The 24,694-nt window shown below is 36.8% G+C and overlaps 1 protein-coding gene across 6 annotated transcripts in view; it reads right to left on the bottom strand.

The window, feature by feature from the left end:
• Positions 1–24,694, bottom strand: part of KIDINS220 (kinase D interacting substrate 220) — a 101,486-nt gene that overhangs the window by 61,565 nt on the left and 15,227 nt on the right. For 3 of the 6 annotated variants that reach the window (XM_056129953.1, XM_056129964.1, XM_056129966.1), the window contains exons 3-12: positions 23,232–23,330; positions 21,775–21,873; positions 19,605–19,703; positions 18,366–18,467; positions 13,273–13,371; positions 10,732–10,929; positions 8,656–8,754; positions 7,057–7,155; positions 5,638–5,736; positions 3,105–3,282 (exon numbers count right to left, since the gene is read on the bottom strand). In XM_056129953.1, coding sequence (XP_055985928.1) covers positions 3,105–3,282; positions 5,638–5,736; positions 7,057–7,155; positions 8,656–8,754; positions 10,732–10,929; positions 13,273–13,371; positions 18,366–18,467; positions 19,605–19,703; positions 21,775–21,873; positions 23,232–23,330 — 1,171 coding nt within the window. The remainder of the gene's footprint in view (positions 1–3,104; positions 3,283–5,637; positions 5,737–7,056; positions 7,156–8,655; positions 8,755–10,731; positions 10,930–13,272; positions 13,372–18,365; positions 18,468–19,604; positions 19,704–21,774; positions 21,874–23,231; positions 23,331–24,694) is intronic. The other 3 variants (XM_056129962.1, XM_056129965.1, XM_056129967.1) reach the window with 1 other exon arrangement.

Raw genomic sequence — 24,694 nt, 5'->3', positions numbered from 1 at the left:
TTTATTTGGTGCTCTCTTCTCTATCTGAGTCCAGCCCCATTTTTTAAAATTTTTTTTAAATCCATAGAATTTTTGAAAAAATCAAAATAAAAAGAACATGCAATAATAGATGAGGAAAATAAAAGTATGTTTGCATTTTTTTTTCTTTTTGGATCACACCTGGCTATGCACAGGGGTTACTCCTGGCCCTGTACTCAGGAATTACCCCGGTGGTGCTCAGGGGACCATGTGGGATGCTGGGAATTGAACCCGGGTCAGCCTCATGTAAGGCAAATGCCCTACCTGCTGTGCTATCACTCCAGTTTCTGTATTTTTTTTTAACAAAAGTATAGTTGGAGAAGCATCAAAAAATACTATAGAATTAGAATAAAAGAACATTGTAAAGCTTGTAAGGATTTTAGCATAAAGCACTTCAAATCAGTGGTAAAAGGATGAATTAATAAATGGTATTAAAAGAGTTTAGCCATTTAAAGAGTTAAATTCTACACCTTATACTATAACAAACAAGGTTTTTAAATATTTAAAAATCAGACATAAATATCAGCACCCCCCAAAAAGTTTTACAAAAAAAGTAATTCAAAGAAAAACTTTCAAAACTTTGAGTAGAAAGGTCTTTCCTTCTCTGTATAATAGTAAAGTCACAGGAAAATATAGATGAATAACCTACAAAATAAAGCGCAACTTTTACATTGGGAATGTGTCTCAGTCGTAGAGCATATATCTCTCATGTGTGAGGCTCTGAGTTCTGACTTGCACAGTAATAAAAATAAAAATAATAATTAAAAAAAAAAGAGAGAGAACACCTATTGAAAAAAATGTTGATTTTCTTGTGGTGCTCAGGGAATCATATGGGATGCCAGGGATTGAACCTGGGTCAGCCATGCGCAAAGCAAACACATCACCCCTGTACTATAGCTCCTGCCCCTGAAAAAATGTTTAACTTGGAGCTGGGGAAATAGTACAGTAGGTAGGGTGTATGCCTTGCAAATAGCCCACCTTGGGGAGTGATCCCTGAGGAGTGCAGAGTCAAGGATAAGCTCTGATCACTTCTGGATGTGGCCCAAAAATAAACAAAAAAATTTTAATTAAAAATAAATGTTTTATTTTTTTATATGAAGAATAAAAAACCATCATCATATACACAAAAAGAATGAGCTGAAGAAAGGACATAGAAGATAGAGATGAACAATATCCAGATATTCTAAATATAACAATACAAAATATTCTAATCAATTGTAAAGATACTTAAAATAAAATTTTAAAGAAAAAAGTGAGCAAAGGGCACAAAGGTAAATGGAAACATATAAAGCATTAAAAAAAAAATCTCAGTACCGAGAACAAAAGGGAATGGCCTGCCACAGAGGCAGGGTGGGATGGAGGGGATGGGGGGTGGGAGGGATACTGGGATCCGTGATGGTGGGAAATGGGCACTGGTGGAGGGATGGGTATTTGATCATTGAATAATTGAAACCCAAGCACAAAAATTTGTAAGTCTACAACTGTACCTCATGGTGTCTCACTAATAAAAATTAAAAAAAAAATCTCAGTACCTCATATAACAATATTACCTCAATAAAAACATATTAAAATAATAAACATCAATCTTAGTAATAACTTTTACAATTCAAATTAAAATTAACTTTTAAAAACTGATCTATTACCAAAATTAAGAGTTTGCAAGGTTGTGGGGCACTATCATTTATTAGCCAGAGTAAGGAGAAACTGTCACAGCCATTTTGGAACATTAAAACCTGTGAGTATTCATTGATTAGAAAATTCTACTTCAGGGTGTTTTTCATAAGAGAATAATTCTAAAAATAAGAGTTAATGGATATATGTACAAAGATGCTTACTGCAGCACTATTAATATCATAAAATGCAAATATTCATCAAGAACTGAAATTACTATGAAACCTATCAGCAAGGTTTTACATCAGTTAAAATATGATGGCAATTATTAAAATCTCTTATAATGTGGTATGTCCTAGTTTATTTATTTATTTATTTATTATTTTTTTCCGGTGCTAGAGGTGGAATCCAGGGCCTCACATATGCTATACCACTGAACTACCTCTCTAGTCTCGAATGATTCTTTTAGAAAGTTTTGAAAGGAAAGCAATTACAAATTAGGAGATAAGAAGCAATGGGGAAATTGCTCTTACTACTATACTTGTGTCTTCATTCTTGATTTTGGGGGGTGGTGTGGGGAACAGGTTTGGGCCACACTCAGGGGTGCTCAGGTCTTTTTTTTTAAATTTTTTTTATTAGTGAAACACCATGAGGTACAATTATAGACTTATAAATTTTTGTGCTTGGGTTTCAGTTATACAATGATCAAGTACCCATCCCTCCACCAGTGCCCATCCTCCCCCACCACGGGTCCTAGCATCCCTCCCCCCCCCCCCCACCCTGCCGCTGTGGTAATGGGAGAAAATGTACGGTGCTAGTGGATCAAACTCAGGTCAGGCAGATGTAAGACAATGCCGACCTGTTATACTAACTTCATGGGGGTCCCTTGAAATTCGTTTGTTGTTTTTTCAGGCCACACCCAACTGTGCTAAGGGCTTGCTCCTGGCTCTTCACTTTCTGGTGGTACTCAGGGTGCCAGGATCAAACCTGGGTCATCCATATCAAGGCAAGTGCCCTACCTATTGTATTAATGCTACCCCTACCCCATGCCTCCTGAAATTTTTAAGGGGGAGCCATACTCAATACTGCTGGGAGGTCCAGCAGCCAATCCTAGTAATATTTATCACAGCAGTGGGGCCTGACGATACAGTGCTCAAGGTCTAGCAATGCTGAGAGCCACCATGGCTGCCATGCCATGTTACGGATTGAACTCAGGGTCTTGCCAGGCATGTGCTCCATCCTGGAGTCATACTTCAGTACCTTTGTACTTGAAATCTGATAAATGTGCACCATTAAAAGAGTTGATTGATAACTCTGAATGTACTTAATATAGAATGATATAATACAGTGAGATGAACTTACATGAGAAAGTTGTATTTTCCCACAGTAAAATATAAGAACATTCTCCAGTTTTACATTCTTCAGTCAAGAAACGTTTTTCAAAAGCTTAGTCAGTAATAGAACCCACTACTTACTGGCTCCAAATATTTGAGTTAAAATACTTTTCTGATGGCTACAGTCAATGTTGTAGGGAGTCTCTCCTGCTTTGTTGGGCCTATAGAGTAACCTTCCATCTTTGGGATTTCTCAGTAGAAGTTCTGCCAGTTTCCGACTCCTCCCACGAATAGCAATATGTAAAGGAGTGTCTCCTTTCTGTAAAACAGGGGCAGGGAGTTTGAACTTCCATGTTTCACATATAGTACAGAGAGCATCAATTTTCATAATTTTATAAGATCTAAAATTAATTTTCATAGCATACATATAGACAGTTTGCTGTTTCTCTTCCCTGTAATTTTTCTAGTACCACTATTCTAAACCATCTCTTTTTGATTTATAATGTGATTTATAGTACTGTTTGTTACTGATGGTTTCCCATGTACACATTCCAACACCATACCCATCATCGTGTACTCCACCTCCTCCAAGGATCCCAGTTCCCCTTCCTCCTCCCTGTACCCCCTCCTCTCATGGATAAACTCACTTTGGTGGAGCAGTTCTTTCCTCAAGTTGCCATGTTCTCTATAACTCCTTTCTATAGTCCCTTACCAACCTTTTCTCAGCTAAAACTTCTCTATAGCCCTCTAATCTCCTTGCTGTTCTTTCCAGATCATGGATCCTCAAGTTTCATCAAGGTTAGAAAGAATCTGTTAAATAATTGTTTGGATGAGAATCACCTTCTTCAACTAATTCACATTTCGCAACTTTCTACTTCATTTATGTGGAAAGTTTCACAGTTTACAATGCTATCCCATCCAACATGCATAATCTCTTTTGCTCCTATGTCCCTTGTCAACAAAATACTGTTAGGCTGAACTCATAAACTTCTGTAGAGCCCATAAATTTCTGCAGTCTCCACTTTGATGTAATTCTGCTGTATTCATCCTTCTCAGCCACTAAGATCTCTACATTCCTCTCCTCTCACTTTTCCCTAAAATCAAACCAATTTTTTCCTGCATTAGAATATCAAATCACATTAGCTTTCATTCCCTGAACTAATGAAAGGTAATACTGTGAGAAAAAAAATCCCTTCAAAATTTGCAAATTCAGTTTTCCCATTTCTTCTTCACAAGCATCCCTCTTAAAGAAAAGAGGCCAAACATCTATTTTTTTATTTAAACCCTTAGTTCTCATCTATCCTGATACTTCTATAACTAAATGAAAATTACCTGCAATGATTTATTTGAGGCTGATATATCACAACCTTATCTTGATTTTGACTTTCCTTTTCTACCACAGGTCAGTTAATTCTTTTTCTAAATTCTCTTACTACAAAATATGTGGGCATTACTTACTGAAAAGGGCTGGAGCGATAGCACAGCGGGTAGGGCATTCGCCTTACAAGCGGCCAACATGGCCGACCCGAGTTCGATTCCTCCGCCCCTCTCGGAGAGCCCGGCAAGCTACCGAGAGTATTCGATATGCCAGACACAGTAACAACAAAGTCTCCAATGGAGACGTTACTGGGCCCGCTCGAGCAAATCGACGATCAACGGGAGGGCCTTTACCTTTACCTTTACCTTATTACATCTTAAATATTGTACAATTCATTTCTTTGGAGAAAATTAATTTGAAGTAGAGAAAGAACCCTGTTCAATGTTAAAACAAATTAAAACCAAGAATCAATTCTATGTGAAGCACTGAACAATTTAGAGTCAAATTTCTGTTATTTCTTTTTATTTTAGGGTCACACGCAGTGGTGCTCAGGGCATGCTCTTGGCTTTGAGCACTGAGATTACTCTTGATGTTGCTCAAGGATCTACATCAAGTGATCAAACTGGATCAACCACATGCACAGCAAGCACCCTATGTGCTATGCTATCTCCCCTGCCCCGAGTGTCAAATTTTATTAAATTAAAAAAAAAAATTTAAAAAAATTCCTGGAGCCGGAGTGATAGCACAGCAGGGAGGGCGTTTGCCTTGCATGCGGCTGACCCGGGTTCAATCCCCGACATCCCATATGGTCCCCCAGGCACCGCCAGGAGTAATTTCTGAGTGCAAAGCCAGGAGTAACCCCTGAGTATTGCTGGGTGTGACCCAAAAAGCAAAAAAAAAAAAAAAATTCCTTTTAAAATTTAGGATGAGAACATGACAACATGTGGCAGAACACTTCCTTTGCTATTTTGAACACTAAACGCCAGTCTTCATTGAAGTCTTCCTTCTCCAATCCTTTAGCTTTGTTTCTTCCTGTTTATCTACAACAAACTCTACAACTGTTGAACTTGAAAACATAATTTTATATGGTAGTCGGCAGCACCTCCCCAGAGCTGGCATGAGCAACAGGAGAAATTCTGAAGCTCCTTAAACAGAGTACTCAATCAGTGCCCATTCCTCGGCACGCTATGGAATAACCATATAGGTACAAACTCACAGCCTCAGTTCCCAAACAGATATTCCCAGCAAAAAAATCTGTTCCTCTGTAAAAACTAAATTGGGCCTTCATTGGGTCCACCAGAAATACAGATCACTTCAAGAATTTCCAGAAATATTTTTTCTGTACAGGCGTTTTACCTTGTCTATAGCAGAGACTTTAGCTCCTTTATCTAGCAGCAGCTCTACTACTTCAATATTTCTCATCTTAGTGGCCTTTATAAGTGGTGTTTCCCCATCCTGTGGGCATCAAGAAGAAAGTTGGTCAGATAAACAGCTTTACTCCTAAATGTTTAAAGTCATAAGAAGACACATGTGATGAATTCAAATATTTCACACTGGCACCAGTCTATATTTTCAAGATAACAGAGCTTTAAAACTAACAAGTGTTTTTCATTTCATAACTAATCATTTGCACCAGAACCATTTTATATCACTCCAGTGGGTATATAATATGCCAAGTTAATGATTAATCATTTCTGGCAAGAGTTACTTGTGTCTCACTGACCTTTGAGGCAGCAGCTTGAGAGACTAATTCCCTTCTAACCTCTCCCCACCAACTAACCCACCACCCTAAACAGTCACTAGTCAGGCAAGCTAGTGTCTAGGTTTTCAGAAATTTTTACAAACATCAATTCTCAATGTACACAAGCATTTGTATGAAAAAAGAAAATAATGTGATAATAGTATCCCTATAGAATTCTATAGTATCCTTCAAAAGGAATTATAACTGCTTTCAAAATGAAATTATGGGAAACAAGAAGAAATCATAATTCAATGCTGATTTAGGAAAGAGAGAAACCTGTTCAGAAATTCCACGTAAACATATGGGTCCAAAAGAAAAAAAAATTATTAAGAAGTCTCTTGCAAGTCAAAAGAGAAGATATTTTATTCCCTAGGGGACTGTATTTCCCTCACTGGTTTAGAAAGACACTGTTCCAGATCTCTAGCAGGTGAAATAAGATTTTTAGTAAGTAACTCTATTAGATTGCTTTACTCATTAAGAATTCCTAGGGCTAAGGATGTAACACATCTGGCATGTATGAAGTATAGGATTTGAAATTCAGGTCATACCAAAATTTTTTTCAAAAAAATACTGACACTACAGTCTAGAATTCCAAATATGTTTTTCTCCATGGAAAACTACTATACATAAGGTTAAATATAATCTAAAGTTTTACACAATTTTATAATTCTCAAATGAGTAAAATAGCCTAAAGAGACTGACTAGGGAAATTAATAACCATTTTAAAATTTCTTTTAAAAGGAAATTAGGAATTCCAAACAACAGAAAAGCACAGAAGAATTCTGGTGAAATGAACTGCCTTTATTTATAAATAGCTGATACTATATTTTCTGAAAATTTTTAACTAAAGTAAAAAAATGATAGACTGTACTTGCTATGAACATGTAACTCTCAAAAAACCAAAGTTACTCAATTTTATAATAAATATTACCAGTAAAAATCAGAATAATTCTAATAGCAAACAAAGCTGATTGAAAAAATTCACTAATACACAGGATTAGCTATTGATAAGAGACTAGAAATGTAATTTATACCTTTGTACATATTTCAGTGTCAGGATTGCACTGTAAGATATCTCTGACCATTGTTGCATTTCCTTTCTCAACTGCCCAATACAAGGCAGTTTTATTGTCCTGAAAAAAAAAATCAACAATTACTTATATAAGACACAATATTAAAAACTTGTGAATAGAAAGTTAACTTTTGTAGAGAGCATTGATAGATCTTACCAAAATGTACAATGATAGGAAAGATAGCACTATAGCACTGTCCTCCTGTTTATCGATTTGCTCAAGTAGGCACCAGTAACGTCTCCATTGTGAGACTTGTTACTGTTTTTGGTATATCAAATAAGCCACAGGGAGCTTTCCAGGCTCTTCCATGTGGGTGGGATACTCTCGGTAGCTTGCCAGGCTCTCTGAGAGGGATGGAGGAATCGAACCCAGATCGGCCACTTGCAAGGCAAATGTCCTACCTGCTGTGCTATCACTCCACTCCCTGCTTTATTTAACTTTGAATACCAAAACTTTTCCATCAGAATTCTCCTCAAAAGTATCTCTTAATTCCCTAACTTCCTTAGGCTGGCATTCAAATAACTCTGGCATTATTTTATTTTTCCACGGGCTGCCATGAATCAAACTTGTGGGGACTGCATGCAAGATGAACATCCTAGTCACTGTCCTCTCTTCCTGACCCCAGACCCAGCCTTCTTATTCTCTCCCTATCTATATTCAACCTATCTTATAAACTTAGCTCAAATTCTATCTTCTTTCAAAAGCCTTCCTTAGTGCTCTCCTTCTATAGATCAAGAATTTTGCACTTTAACCTTTTGCTAGGAAATCAATCAAAACCCAAAGTGGTATCACTTTTTATGTTTGTATAAAAAAAAGAGAAAAAAAACCATAGATAAAACCACAACTAAAAGCTTCCTACCATAAAACACATTTCTTACAGATAAGGCTCCCATGGTAACCTCCTCTGTAATATTCATTACTTTGGTATAAAAATGAACTTGGATATAGTCTAAAGACAAGAAAAGACTGAGCAGAAATAAAACTATTAAAAAGCAAATGAACTAACAAATTCAATTTTTTTAAATCTACAGCTCTTGAAATATTGGATAAATTCACTACCTTAGGCAAGTTTTTATCTAAAATTAATAACCTTATATCTCTATGAGCTATGATTTTCTTAAGCTAAGTTGACAGGCAATACATCAAGGAAAGTTAAGCAGAACAGGAGAAATAAAGATTTTTTTTTCTTAAAAAATAAAAAAGTGAAAATAGAGAAACAATATGTAGGCAACACTAATGAAAACAAGTTACACAACTCAAGGTACTACCAACTGCTCAGAAATCACGCACTTAGTACTGAAAATATTTATATAGTAGTGAGGGAGGCATATTTCAAACATACAAGTACCTTTCTTATTTACTTCTAAGTCTTATTTGAAATAATATAGAAATTTCATAAAAATGGCAGTAATACTTAACAAAATTTAAAATACATTTATTAAGTATGTCAGAATTCCCAAGTTATTTCCATAGCAAAGCTGGAAGAATGATTTTATGATTACCAGTCTCACCTACAACCAACTATAATAAAGAGAACAGAGACACTGTAATTATACATACCTGTCCCCTGATGTCTATATCAGCATATTTCTGAAGAAGTGCTCGAACAATTTCCACATGACCACCTCTGACAGCACCGATCAATACAGTATCCCCACTCTGAAGGGACAAAAATGTAAAACAATTTGATGATGAAAGCAAACACTGTTTCTTGAGGTTAACCATTTACTAATATGACAGAGATTTCTCTGAAAATTTATTATACAAAGTCTCTCTATTACGAAAAAATTAAATTAACTAATATTAATAAACTGATATGTCTTTATTAGCCCTAAGAGGACTTTAAGTATCAAAACATACTTAAAGACAGAGGACTTTACGTATCAAAAACACTTTAAAATTCCAGAACAAAGGTTTAGACTGCTAAGTCACCCAGAATAAGAAACATAACCTCCTTTTGAACATAACCTCCTATACAAATGTAAACAAATAATATGAAACTGTATATATCACCAAAACAGACAAACATCTGAAAATTACATGAAACAAATCCCTTGGAATACCATTATGTGAGGAAAGTCACAGAATCTAAGGCGGGAAGGTGTAAAGACTAGAGTTGTGGACGAATTTTATAACCACATCTAATTATGAGGGAAAGAAGGTTCCCAGACCAGCATCTGTAGTCTAGTCAATTGAATAAAATACAGGTCAGTAGACAAAAAATTTCTTAATACCCCAGTACAAGGAATAGATGAAGTTTATTATATACATAAGAACATCTCTGACCTGAAATTAAACTTATTAATCAACCTATCACTTTTAATTATCCTTCCCATTACTTCACATACAGAAAATGGCTGTTTTGGCAATAAACACAAATATTTTTTGGTCTGTGTGCAAAATAACAAATTACAGGAATTTGAACTGAGTAAATCCTTGAGTTGTAGCTCATCTCAGTCCCGACAGTCTATAAATCAAGATGCAGGTACATGAGAATTATTAAGTTTAGCACCACAGGGTAGCAACTTAACTACTACACTAAAACCAAAAATAAGCCCAAGGCAAACAAATTTTAATTGAAAATGCTAGCTTTAAGGTGAATCCAAACAAAGATTATAAATCTATAAACCGTTTAATAATCAAGTATTGCTGTAGGCACTGGGAAACAAGACAGGAAACACAAAATAAATACATACAAAAAATCATATAAATCTATATAAATTAGAATACAGTATTGTTATAGAAAGTATCTATCTATAATAAAATGGCTTTGGGTAGCTAGCTGTATTTAATACTTTAGCTGAGACAGAAATGATAAGGCGATAAGACACATAAAGTCCACATTCTAGAAAAGGTGTAACTTGTGCAAAGGCTCCTAATAAGCAAAATCCATGGATTCAAGAATAAAAGAAAAGTCATCTGGTGTGACCTACTTAAATAGAGGAAAGAGTCCTATCAAATGAGGATGAAGTGTTAGTCAAAGACAATGTCATACAATGTTAATAAAGAGTTAACACAAATCCTCTATGTAAGAGGAAGCCTTGGACAATTTAAGCAAAGTAGTACACATGAGAGTTATTGCTTTAAAATCACCCGAAGTATGGTGTGAAGAATAAATTCCAGACAACACATAAATCTTGTGAAGATGCCGCTATTAAGATGCTAAGAACAATGAAAGATTCTGGCTTAGACTAGGCCAGTGGTAATAGAAATGAAGACAGCAGATGGTATCAATGAAATCAACTAAGAATTAGATGTACAAAGTGAGACAGAGAGAAATCAAGGTTAATGTATCAAAGTCTGGGTTTTAACAACACTGTGAAACTGAAATGGCAAGATTGAGGAAAAATTGGATTTGGGATAAAAACAAACAACTGTATAGTCCTTAAATATGTGTGTATATATTATATATTCAATAACTATTATAGGCTAAGAGTACATATGACATTTTCAACGACATTACTTAACAAAAATTTAAAAGATGACCCTTTACAGAGACTGGACAGTTTTTAACTTAATTCTAAAGGAATAAATAAAACAGCATTAAACATGTATACCATGCACAGAAAGTCAGGAGTTAAAATAATCCTGTATCAATGTAACCACTAGAAGAAAAAATTTAAATAGGTAACCTACCCTATCAGGTATGTTAACATATGTTCCAGCATCGAGGAGATCCTGTACAATCTCTGTATGTCCCTCCTTGGAAGCAATCATCAAAGCTGTATTTCCATCCTTATCTGTTAAATTTACATTTGGATTCCTCTTCAAAATTTCTTTTACTGACTGTGTGTAGCCTCCTTTTACTGCCACAATCAGTGCAGTCATTGAGTTCTAAAAAACAAAATCAACCCAAGAAATAAATCATCTACAAACACAATGATTCCATTTTCATAAACTAGTTTTAAATGAGTGATTGCTGGGTATGATCCAAAAAGCATAAATAAATAAATAAATAAATAAAAATTTTAAAAAGGAAGTACTGGAAATGAATTTCAAAATAAGAGAAAAACAAACCCTTATACTTCAAATCAGTCTTATTTGCCAAGCCTATTATAACTTAAAATTTAAAATAAACACTTATTTTCACAGAGGGTAGGGCGTTCGCCTTACAAGCGGCCAACATGGCCGACCCGAGTTCGATTCCTCCGCCCCTCTCGGAGAGCCCGGCAAGCTACCGAGAGTATTCGATATGCCAGACACAGTAACAACAAAGTCTCCAATGGAGACGTTACTGGGCCCGCTCGAGCAAATCGACGATCAACGGGAGGGCCTTTACCTTACCTTTACCTTCTTAAAAACATGAATCAAACTTTAAAAAATAATTTTATAAGAAAATCTATATGAAAATGGATATAAAGCAATGCATTAATAGCTTTTTATATTTCAAAAGAAATACATATTCTGTTATCCAGTGATCCAGAAATCACATTTTTAAAAACTGTCTGATTTTTCATGGTTAGTTATTAGATTTTACCTTTTACGTATAGTAACAAACTCCAGACATCACCAATCTTCACACAACACTAATATATCATATGTGTGCATGTATGCATGAAGATCAGCAATTAGTAGATTAGAAGCTTCTGCCAAAGTGGGAAACAGTACAAACTGTTTAATGCAGTGCTTAGAAGTAAGAATAGGAATTCACTTCCATTGCACTGCAGTAAGATATTAAAAGATTTCACTTCAGAGGTTCATTTTACATATGCTCCATTTTTAATCCACTTAAGGGCTGGAGCGATAGCACAGTGGTAGGGCGTTTGCCTTACAAGCGGCCAACATAGCCGACCTGAGTTCAATTCCTCCACCCCTCTCGGAGAGCCCGGCAAGCTACCGAGAGTATCTTGCCCTCATGGCAGAGCCTGGCAAGCTACCCGTGATGTATTCGATATGCCAAACACAGTAACAACAAGTCTCATGATGGAGACGTTACTGGGCCCACTCGAGCAAATCAATGAACAACGGGAGGACCGTGACCGTGACTGTGAACATATATAAGAGATGATTTATTTAATATAAATAAGGATTTTAGGGGGTCAGAGCGATAGTACAGCAGGTAGGTTGCCTGCCTTGCTCAAACCAGGGTTTGATTACTCCAAGTCCCACCAGGAATGATCACTGAGAACACAACCAGGAGTAAGTCCTGAATCAAACATATATAATTATTAAGTAATAGTCACAGTCACGGTCCTCCCGTTGTTCATCGATTTGCTCGAGCGGGCCCAGTAACGTCTCTATCGTGAGACTTGTTATTACTGTGTTTGGCATATTGAATATATCACGGGTAGCTTGCCAGGCTTTGCTGTGAGGGTGAGATACTCTCGGTAGCTTGCCAGGCTCTCCGAGAGTGGCGGAGGAATCGAACTCTGGTCAGCCATTAAATAATAGTACTTTATATTAATTCGTAAATACCCTCAAAATATTTGGTACATGGCTGGGTATGAATACATTAAGTGCTCAGTAAGAAATTAATGCCCACTATTTAGTAAGAAATTTACTCTTTCTAGGTTTAGACCAATGATTTCTAAACTAGTTTATCTGGAGGGGAAGGACTAAAGCTATAGCAGAGCGGATAGGGCATTTGCCTTGTACACGGCCAACCCAGGTTCAATTCCTCTGCACCTCTTGGAGAGCCAGGCAAGCTACCAAGAGTATCTCACCCACACGGCAAAGCCTGGCAAGCTACCTGTGACATATTTGATATGCCAAAAACAGTAACAACAAGTCTCACAATTTGTTGTGAGACGTTACTGGTGCCCACTTGAGCAAATTGATGAACAATGGAAGACAGTGCTATACAGTGCTGGTGGGGAAGAAAAATAAGTTATACTTAAACTATTTCTCCAATTACACTATTATTAATTTATAAAGAAAAGCATTTTAATTAATTCAGATTACTTAGTTTTAAGACTACATCAACTTACACTAATATTACTGAAAGATATTTTTAGCCTCCCAAAACTTATATGAATTAAAATTAGATTCTTAAAAGCATGTTTATAGTACACATTAACTGCAGTATTTTTATCAAGGTAACAGAAAGAAATGCTTAGCTTTTTTCCCAAGTATCAATTAATAATCATAGAAAAATGTTCCTAGGTATATACTAAGGAAAAATATTTTCTCTCTTAAAACATTTCTACTATAAAGGTTTAAAATGGAAAAGATACTCACAGCTCCTTCTTGGTCAACATCAGCTCCCATGGCTAACAAATGCTTTACACATTCCAAATGACCCTTCCGTGCGGCCCAAACCAAGGGGGTCGTTCCATACTATTAAAACAACAGTAAATTGAAAGTTATTGTCAAAAGCATACATAAACTAGCACTCAACATTCATTCTGATAAAAATCATACTTTGAATATTTTTAGATTCCTGTTAACACAAAGAAAAATCACATTTTCTGTCATTTCTTTCCTCCTAAGTAGATGATTAACTGCTACAATAAATATCTTTCAACTAGCTTTAACATTCAGTGACAATTTTTTCCATCATAAAGTCATGTAGCCTCTAGTTTCAATATGTTTTCATTGCTTCTTGTATCTCATAAAATAAAGAGTCCAACAGTCTGGTAATAGGGGAAAAAAATACAACAACTAAGTGTGAAAGTTCTAATGACTTGATAAGGATTAATTCTAATAATTCTTAACATAAAAACATGTGCATAAAATATTTAACATATCATATTTTCACTGATGGAAAAACTCTCTACAATAAAAGTTAATATGACCAAAGATAACATAACGAAAGAATGTTCATAAAACCTTCTTTAAATATAATAATTATAGTGAGTACTCATCCTTTGAAATTTTTTGTGTGTGGCAGGGGAGGTGTTCACATTGGGGTGTTCTCAGGGCTCAGTCCTGGTGATGTTTAGGGAACCAAACGGGTTGTTAGGGGTTGAACCCAGGTCAGTTAAAGACAAAAACTTTACTGGCCCTACTATCTATCTAGTCCCCAATTTAACCCTTCCTTATACAAGCTATACTAGACCATATGTTACAATGTCTACTCTTACCTTATCCAGACACTTCTCACCCCACATTCAGCCTATGGTCTCACTTCCATCATTACTAAGAGTCTTACATCTGGCAAGACTCCCTTCCTCAATATACATCAAAACATTTCTTCAATTATTACTAAGAACAACCTAAGGGTCTCACCTTTTTCTCAAATTCTGGCCTCTACCCCTGATAGAGCAAATCCCTCCATGTGTACACTAAATCTTACTTTCTTGTTTCCTTCCAGAATCTTAATAATCTCCCCCATATTATCAGTCTTTTTTTTCTTTTTGGATCATACCCGGCGATGCACAGGGATTACTCCTGGTTCTACACTCAAGAATTATTTCTGGCAGTGATTGGGGGACCATATGGGATCTGGGAATCGAACCTGGGTCAGCCATGTGCAAGGCAAATGTCCTACCCGTTGTGCTATTGCTCCAGCCCCCATATTATCAGTCTTGTCTTATTTATTCTCGCCACAAACTGGTTTAGGTTTCTCCCCTCTTAAAAAGGAAATAAAAAGATAAAACTTTCAATAAGCTATCCCTTTTTAAGATACTCATTGTTGAGGTTCTGGGATGTGACTGAGTGGCAGAATGTCTAACGTGCAGGCCTGCGGCTCCAATCCCCAGCAGCACCCCAATTCATCTTGTATAATCCAAAAGACACTGACATTGTGATCTCTAGCATCCTGCAACCATAGTGTACAAGCACTGCAATCAAGTGCATGCGGAAAGTAGTAGCAGATGAGTGCCTCAAACAAGTGAGATCACTGGCGAGCCACCACAATCAAAAAATTCAAGAGTCTCTAGCAAGCACCACAACCATGGGTGTGATCCCTGGATATGGAAACAACAATAAAGGGAAAAAAGGAAGTACCTTTCTTTTAATCTTTCAAACTTCTAAAAACAATTTCTAATGGCTACATCCAAGTCCTTACCAAATCCCCCCATGAAAAGTTCCTTTGTATATAAACATTACAAAATCCCCTGTTCTCAAGTCACCAACAATCAACTGCATACTGAATCTACAGATAGTTACCTCAGTTCTTTCTTCCTAAATGTTCTACAGAATTTTTAACAGTCAACTTTTCACCCTAAATTTCATGAGTCATCTTTGAGATCTCACCAAATTTCACACATCTAGTAATGAGCTCTTTAGAGCTGAAGAGATAGTACAGCAGGTAAGGTGCTTGCTTGTACATGGCTAACCCAGAATCGATCCCCAGCATCTCATATGGCCCCAAGATCAGTGCCAGTGATAATTCCTGAGTGCAGAGACAGGAGTCACTCCTGAGCATCTCTGGTTGTGGCCCATAAACAAATAAACCACAACAATGGCAATAATGAGCTCTTTTCCATAATAATTGATCTTCTATTAAATCCATTCTCATAGTTTTAGGAATTGCCACTATACAGGCAACCCTTTCTCACCTTCAGCCACAATCTCTATTATCTAGCAGGACATTTATAACTACAGGTGTTACCATCTCTTCAAAACAAATGCCTCCAGGGTAGTAGAGATAGTATAGGGTTAAAGAGCTTGCCCTGCATGTGGTTGACCCTGGTTCAAATCCCAGTAGCACATATTGTATTCCCACCATACTGAACACCAGCAGGAAGGACCCCTGATCATAGAGCCAGGAGTAAGTCCTGAGCACAGCCAGGTGTGCCCCAACTACCACCCTCCCCGAAAAAAAACTAACAAAGTCAACACGTCTAAAACTGACTGCATTTTCTTCTCTATAAAATGTTTTATACCTTTTAACATCTATTTATATATCTGTTAGTCATAAAATGATGATTTTCTTTATTTTCAACTCATGCCACAGTGCATACTGCTTTCTTATATTTTGCTAAATGTTATCCGTTTGGAAAGAGTATAATTGGCAGATGTAGCTAAGACAACAACATAGGTATATAAAGAAAAGTGAAAATAAAAAAAATTTCTTCGGGGTATGCTGCCACCAGCAAGTCAATCTGTACCTGTGAGGCGAGTGCATCAGCAGCCTGATGGCACCGTCAGACTTTCAGATACCCCAAAATTGCTGCTGTGCCTTTGGCCAGACCCCAAAAACTTGGGGCAAAGTTTAGCAAGAAAGAAAACAGCCAAAAGTTAGGTATGTGGGAGACACAACCACAAACCACCTCCAGCTCAGCTATATAATTGGAGGCATGGCCTCTCTGGTTCCTGATCAAACTGCTTAATGGCCATGATCCCAGAGACTCAGAAATGAATCTCAGAACCCAATGGCTTTTGGCAGAAATGCGTCATGTTCCTGCAGGAGGTTACTGACGCTGGACCACTACAGGTTGGAATAGGTTTCGTGCCTTGGCCTGTTCCCCCTGGTGGCCCGGTGACCGCCATCCTCCAGAGGCCACTGGACAGTCAGGTTTGGGCCCGCAGTGACGAGACATGCAGGGCCTCACGGGATGGGGGTGGAGCCGGCCCTTTCCTACCCACCCCAACAAGACCCCGAGTCGCCACCCACAAATGGTTGATCTGGCTCCTGATCAAGCTGCTTAACGGCCATGATCCCAGAGACTCAGAAACAAATCTCAAAACCCAGCAGCTTTTGACAGAAATATGTCCCTCTGCCTGCTCCCCCTTGGCGGCTCAATGGCTGCCATTCAACAGAGGCCACTGGACAGTCAGGTTTAGGCCCACAGTGACGAGACACTTGGGCCTCACGGGATGGGGGTGGAGACGGCTCTTTCCTCCCCGTCCCAACGAGACCTCCAAGTCGCCGCCCACAAATGGCCTCTCTAGCTCCTGATCAAGCTGCTTAATGACCATAACCCCAGAGACTCCGAAACAAACCTCGAAACCCAGCAGCTTTTGGCAGAAATGCATCCGGACCCCACAGTAAGTTACTGTCACGAGGCCACCCCAGGGGGGAAAGGGTGCTGTCCCTCTGCCTGCTTCCCCTTGGCAGCTCGGTGGCCGCCATCCACCAGAGGTCATTGGAGAGTCAGGTATAGGCCCGCAGTGACGAGACACACGGGGCCTCACCGGATGGGGGTGGAGACGGCTCTTTCCTCCCCATCCCAATGAGACCTCGAGTCGCTGCCCATAAACGGCCTTTCCTGCTCCTGATCAAGCCGTTTAATGGCTATGATCCCAGAGACTCCAGGAACAAATTTCGGAACCCAGCAGGTTTTGGCAGAAATTCCCCCAGATTTAAGTGTTTAAATTTTGTAATTTCAAAATCGCGTGGCTACTACTGCAGCCACGCGACATCATATGTTATTCATAACCAGCAATAGAAAACAAATTGTCTACTGTTGTCTTTTCAGCAGATCTGAGTGTTGGGGTAAAATCCCAAATAATAATGGTGGGTCTGGTGTCAAAATATTGAATGTAATCAAAGTAGAGAGAGAGTAATGTATAAATCATCTGCCCCACAGGTAGGGGGAGGGTGTGGGATGAGGGTATACTGGGGTTTTTTGTGGTGGAGAATGGGCACTGGTGAAGGTACGCGTGTTTCATTGTATGTATGACCGAGACTTAAATCCAAAAGCTTTGTAACTGCTCTCATGGTGATTTAATACAATTATAAAAAAAAAAAAGTAAGGTGGAGTTCATGCCCAATTCAATCAGCGTATCAGTGGCTGAATAAATAGCAGTACTCCTACATAAAAAAAAAAGGAAATTTCTTTTTTATATTTTTTTATTTATAAATTTATAAAACCTAACCAAACCTAACCAAAAAGGTAACATCTCACAGAACCATGAAAAAAATCAATGAAAATTCATCAGGCAGAGGCAGTAGTGGCATTTCTTCCCAAAGAATGAACAAAAACAATGCTTTCACAGAACTTCACAACAGTTAATAGGTTAGATAACCTTCAGGGACTCAAAAGTATAGTATACATGAACAGGAATGGTAAAAAAGTGAACCTAAGGAAAGCAATCTGGAGTCCAAGTAAAAAGTCTAACCTTTGATCCTGGGACAACAGAAACCATCAAAGCTCAAATCATCCAAGCTCTCCAAAAACAATAACAAATTACATGGGTAAATTCATACTCAGTAACACTTGTGGTGGGTATTAAAATATTAAAAATAGAGTAAAATCCTTGGAAGGTGATAGTAGTAATATATCTAGCAGATCCATTTATGAGGTGCAATTTATCTATGTAAAATACATTCTATATATATGAATAGAAAATACACTAAAGAAACCTCACGAGATCATATGAAAATACTAATAACAGACTATGAAGAGATATAATGAAAACTTGGAACAATTCTGCTGACCTACCTTATCAGAGCAGTTGACCTTAGCACCATTTTGTAGTAAAAGATGCACTATGTCTGCATGACCTCTCCCTGCAGCCCAAATGATTGGGTAAACACTGTACTGCTGGGAGAGAGGCGGGTCGGTAGGAAGAAGAAAACCGAAAGGGTTAGGGAGGAAGAGAAAGAAAAAAAAATCTTTTAGGAGGATATTTATAGCATACAATTGCTAAGAAAAGTAGCAGAGTAATCCAAATATTTTTAATACAAAACAGTATTATTAAAAATCAAGTTTTAGATCATTCATTTAAAAACATACTACTTCAAAAAGGTAAACTTCAAAAACATACCCTAACTGGCAACTGATATATACGCAATCTTAAGTAGGTGTATATTATGAACACATCTTTTTATATAGATTAAACACATTCATTGTGACTAATCTAGCCAATAGGAAAAACTAATAAAAGGAATTTGAAGCCTTTCTTATATTTTTCCCATTATAGAGTGCTATAACTGAAATGAAAGGGGTTTTTTTTAGTTTTATTGAGGTATAATTGGCAGATAATATTTGAAGATTTATACAACATAATAACCCATATATACTGTGAAAGGATTTCCCTTTCAATATGAATTTCTTAATCCATAGTCTGAGACAAGGGTTACACAAAGAAGTTATACTTGTATAACCAACTATAAAACTGTACAAAAAGGTATCAATAACCATTATGTTAATTACCATAATATTATTATGTTAATAATAAAATTAATAGCAATGCTAATGCTAATAATACATAAGAACAGAAAACAAGATACATGGCTTAAGGATTTCAAAATTTCTTCTGAAATGTTAGGCAGTTTTCGAGGGAGATGGGGGGTGTTAGAATTCATTAAATTACAGTTTAGGTAATATGGTCACAATAGTGTTAAAGTACATGACATTGATGTATAAAGTTACTACAGGACCTCCTGCCCAAATTTCCGATGAACCTTCTCAACTGCCCCTTTGTTATCTCTGGTCCCAATTTTCATAAAATTTTAAGACAGTTGTAAATGACATTTAATATCTAGAAACTCCCTTTTATTAATAAAAATTAAGAAAGCTTAGTTTGAAAAATAAATTTGTGTTATGAACATTCTGCATTACCTTTTATAAGATCTCCATCATTTCTATCCATTATGATGCCTAAATATAATAGATTTTGAGTACTGCCTAAGAGACCTTAGCACTTGCAATAGAGATGGAATTTTTGTTAATGCTTACCAGACCAGTGACACTTGGATTGGCACCATGAGAAAGCAGCAACTCTACTACTTCTGTACGGCCTTTATAACATGCCCACATAAGAGCTGTCCATCCTCCCTGGAAAAGAAAAGGTGGGGGAATGGGAGATTAAAACACCTTCACTCGTCTCTAAGCATAAAATTCAAATAATAAAGTTCTTTTTGCAATAATTTAAATACCATCATTATCTGAAGGCAATACTATGCAGTTATAGATTTCCAAGCTCCAAGAGAAATATGCAACTGTACCTAACATGAGTCAATTTTCTTAAGTCTATAATGATTATTTTACAGTCTATACAGTGTCACAGAAACTGAAATAGGGTCGTAAAGTTTGACTACAGCGAATTGCCATGATTTATTTTAACTGTTTAAATTTTTTTCTTCAGGAAACTTTCTAATCCCTGGATATTCTTCCCTTTGCACTAGTTTAAGCTTTTTTGCAGAGGGATTCCAGAAGTCATCTTCAGTTCCTGTAAATACATCCTACAAAGCCCAGATCATTATAATATCTCTTGTTAAAAGAAAAGCTGCTGGTATGGGAACGTTGCTCTGCTGGAGAACGTGAATCTCCCACCTGTTCGACTATGGGCACATCAACAACAAAAAGGCAAAGGCAATGACATATAAGTTATGATTTCTAGCGCGGTATAAATTAAGAGCAAGTATGAATTAAGAGCATGATAACTGTCTATTTCCTAAGCTACACGGGAAATTTTTGGTTTAGCTATAATGGAACTTAATAAGAAAACTATGTAAGAAAATTATATTAAAGAATGATTTTTTTCTCTTATAAAATCAATATTTGGAACAAACCATATTTGGTTCTAAGAACGTAATTCTTCTGATTCTGTTTCATAATCACTAAAAAAAAAAAATAGCCTGTCCAAGAAAGGCAAAGTTATCAGTAGGGAAAACAGGTCATAGGTTGGGAAACAGGTGGGGGGGGGGCGCGATTATGAAGCAGCAGTCGAAGGATACTGCTGAAGTGATGCAGCTTCTCTGGGTCAAACTGAGAAGGGGGTTTATGATGTTAAGTCCTTAGAACTGTACATAACGAAGAATAAATTTTACTTATATAAGTTTTTAATCAGAATATGAAGAAGAGGGACAGAACATAGATCAAAATAAATGAATCAAAATCTATTACAAATCAATAATTTAATTGCATAATTACTTAAAGACAGCTTAAGGAACTTATGAAAACAATATTTTGACTATCTGAATGCTAAAGACAAAAAGAACTGTACACAGACAGATGTGAATTTAGTGAATTCACTTAGTGAATTTCTCTCAAAGGCATGGATTAAAGGTAAAGGTAAAGGCCCTCCCGATGATCGTCGATTTGCTCGAGCGGGCCCAGTAACAAAGGCATGGATTAAAAATTCTGAAATTACTTTGTGTCTTAGATTTTGACAAATAAGTAGCTTCATAGTAGATAATGAGAGCAAGATTTTTTTACTGTCAGAGAAGCGTGTAAAGGAGAATGTTACACTGGGCGAGCTAACAATATTAAGAGTCGCCTAATATATAGACATGAGATATATACAGATAGACACAAAATATGTACATAGTATATGAAAGTTAGTATACAAACAGATTTTTTTTATCTCTGTCCACTAAAATAGACAAGCAGGGACACTCTAGTAGGAAAAGGTTCACACCACCAATTGTTTCTAAATGCCTGCTAGTCTGCCTGCCTGCCTTCCTGACTTCCTTCCTTCCTTTATGTTATGCTTTCAACAGATGCCAAGATCAAATAAGAGCGAAATCTTGCTAACCTTATCATATACACATACAAAAATAACATTCTTAAATTTATGAACATTTTTCGAAAACTACTTAAATTACTGAAAACATTTTTTTAACTATTTTTTTCTCTTGAAGGAAATAAGAGGGTAATGAACTTCTTTTTGGAGCAATATTTTGGAATTTTAAATTCTGAAAGAAACTGAAAATGTAACTGAGAATGTTCTAAAAAAGGTACATTACCTCAATTTTAAAACATTTGAGGCTCATTTCCATTTCCAACATCAAATCCTAAACATACTATCTTAACATCAACTCCCACATAAAAATAGAAAATTTTACACCTACGAATTACTGTTAATAAGATTCCCACAAAACAACAGCACAGACAGGAAACATACCATGTCACGGTGCTCCAGGTTAACCTCGCATTTGAGCAGTTCTTCCACAATGTGCACATGTCCTTCTTTTGATGCTGATATAAGTGCTGTCCAGTTATCCTGGAGCACAAAGACACAAGTGTTACCATTTCAAAACTAAACACACAGTCCAAAGTCAGGAAAAATAACTTTAAATTTACACACCAAACAGTCATACCAGATTGACATGACTTGACCCACAATAACCTATTCTTCAGAAATAGCTGAGAAGCAAAGGTATGTTAAAAATATATCTGTCTACTTGTATTACTATATGGTGTAGGCATAGTTTCACAACTGCTTATTTAGTCTTTTCATAGAACTTCTAATCATATACTGTGTGTGTGTTTTTAAAGAAAAAAAGATGACTAAGCCTCAAAGTTAATCCTTCTGGTTAACAACAATTACTATAAATTGAAATGAAAGAGCCTGTAATCATATCTAAGGAAACAGGTTATTAAACTAAACTGATCTTATATGGCAAAGACAGGGCTCAAAGGTGAGTCCTCACCTAGTCTAGTCCAGTACAAGCCCACCTCTGGGAAGACAAACATCTGACAGTTCCCATCCCTCATCACATCATCCTACCTCCAGACATACTTGCAACACTAAAATACAGAAAAGAACCAGAGAATTCATGAACGTTCATAGAGACCCTTTTTAGGTGCAAGTGGTCATTTATGACTCTTCTCTGAGGGTGCTAAATCAATTAGACTCATTTAGACTTTTTAATTTATAAGCAAAGATACAATAGATATAGCAATATGCACCTAAAAACCAATATCTGGAAAAACAGATAAAGTGGGAAAAAGTTGGAAGCCTCTTGGAACAGTGATTTATTCCTCAGAAAATATATCAGAAGGAACAACCACATCTTACATTTATCTTTCTTTGGGGGGTGGGGGTTGGGCCACACCTGGCTATGCTCAGGGTTCACTCTTGGCGCTGCACTCCTGGCTCTGCACTTAGGGATCACTCCTGCAAGGGTTCAAGGGTCTATATATGGTGCTAAGGATCGAATCTGGGTCAGCTGCATGCAAGTCAAGTGCTTTACCCACTGCACTATCTCTCAGGCACTAACTACCATCTTACATAATAATATTTATAATATTAAGATACTATTAGAGGGTGTTACTTAACAATATGACTCATATATGGATATATTCTAGGAGTTATTATGTACATTCTGTACATTAATTTTATGTACATGTGCAGCCTTAGTCAGTATAATCTATATATAATAAACACAAAAAGCTAAAAGCTTTCACTCTACAAATTTTTCTCCTAGATTATCCCTTTAACTTAATTTTAACATTAACTTATTATATATGTTTATTCGGATGGACTTGAAAGAATAAATTATAATCTATTACTTTTGAGTCACTTGCTAAAGCCCAGAAAATAGTGAAGTTGAGGGAAAAAAATAAGTCAGTAAATACCAAATCTTCCAGATTACAATTGGCTCCATTCTTGATCAATTCTTTCACTATTTCCAAATTGCCTTGTTCAGCAGCTAACATCAGTGGAGTCTGCCCACACTGGAAAACATAAGAGAATTTGTGAAGATGCTGGCTGTAGTTTCACTGAAATATCACAGTTAAATATATCACATTTATATTTTCAGGTTAGTATGGTAAGCACTCATTCTAGCTTTTGTTTAATTTAAAAACACCTTTTAAGTCTTAAGTTCTTCGTCTACTAATTCTGTAAATGTCAAGGAGAAAGTGAAATAGTTTTTTACCAAAGCACTTTTTTCAACGCTGCAATTTCATTCAAAATAAGTAAACATGAACACTAGGCTCTGAAAAAGCAAAGATCACCATATATATATATATCACCATATATATCACCATATATATATATCACCATATATATATATCACCATATCACCATATATATATATCACCATATATACATATCACCATATATATATATATTCCAAGCTATGTGACCAAATTCCCTAATATAAGTAAATATAATACAGAATGTGATTTTAATAATGCATACCCATATATGATATCTTGTATGATTATCTTAACTAAAGGGAAAGAAAGTAAAACAATGAAAAAAATGTAGGTATTATGAATAATACTTTTTCTTTTAGTTTCCAGTTAGCTTTAATTCATTAAACTAAAGCTTCTTCTAGTTCCATCAGAGTTGCCAGGCTGTGTGTACAGAATGAGTCACAGAAGCAGGAACCGGTCCCCTGGCACTGAGATAGCAGAATGGGGACTGGCAGCTGGAGCCTGATGGGGACAAGCAGGTGGAGCCTGAATCTAGCAGCAACCCTCACCCACCACCCACCATTACAACAGCCTCTACTGCAGGTGTAGTTGACAGATTATCATTTTCCGAGGCACCAAAAAATGATGCAGGTTGAAGTGGAGGGTTAATGAACAGAGATAAAACTATAGGTGCTAAAACATACTAAAGTGAGGAAACATTGGTTTGGGTTGTCTTATCATGGGAGTTCTGTAGCACTGTCCTCCCGTTGTTCATCGATTTGCTCAAGTGGGCCAGTAATGTCTCCGTCGTGAGACTTGTTACTGTGTCTGGCATATCGAGTATGTCACGGGTAGCTTGCCAGGCTTTGCCAGGCGGGCGAGATACTCTCAGTAGCTTGCCTGGCTCTCCAAGAGGGGCCAAGGAATCGTACCCAGCTGGGCCAGGCTGGCTGCGTACAAGGCAAACACCCTACCACTGTGCTATTGCTCCAGCCTAGGAGCTGACGGATAGTGAGTAGTTGCAAGGTCAACCTAAAGTCAACCTGCAGAAAACTATAAACTAAACTCCTGGATGTACTTGGAGGAAAAATCTATACCAAAAATAAAAGTAGACAAACATTTATTTAAGAAATAACTAACCATGTGTCATAGGGGAAAATATCCAGTATATTTTAAAA

This window comes from Sorex fumeus, unplaced genomic scaffold (genome assembly GCF_029834395.1).
Source record: "Sorex fumeus unplaced genomic scaffold, SorFum_2.1 ptg000006l, whole genome shotgun sequence".
In the NCBI taxonomy this organism is placed as follows: Eukaryota; Metazoa; Chordata; class Mammalia; order Eulipotyphla; family Soricidae; genus Sorex; species Sorex fumeus.
This window is presented reverse-complemented; position numbering and strand designations above follow the sequence as displayed.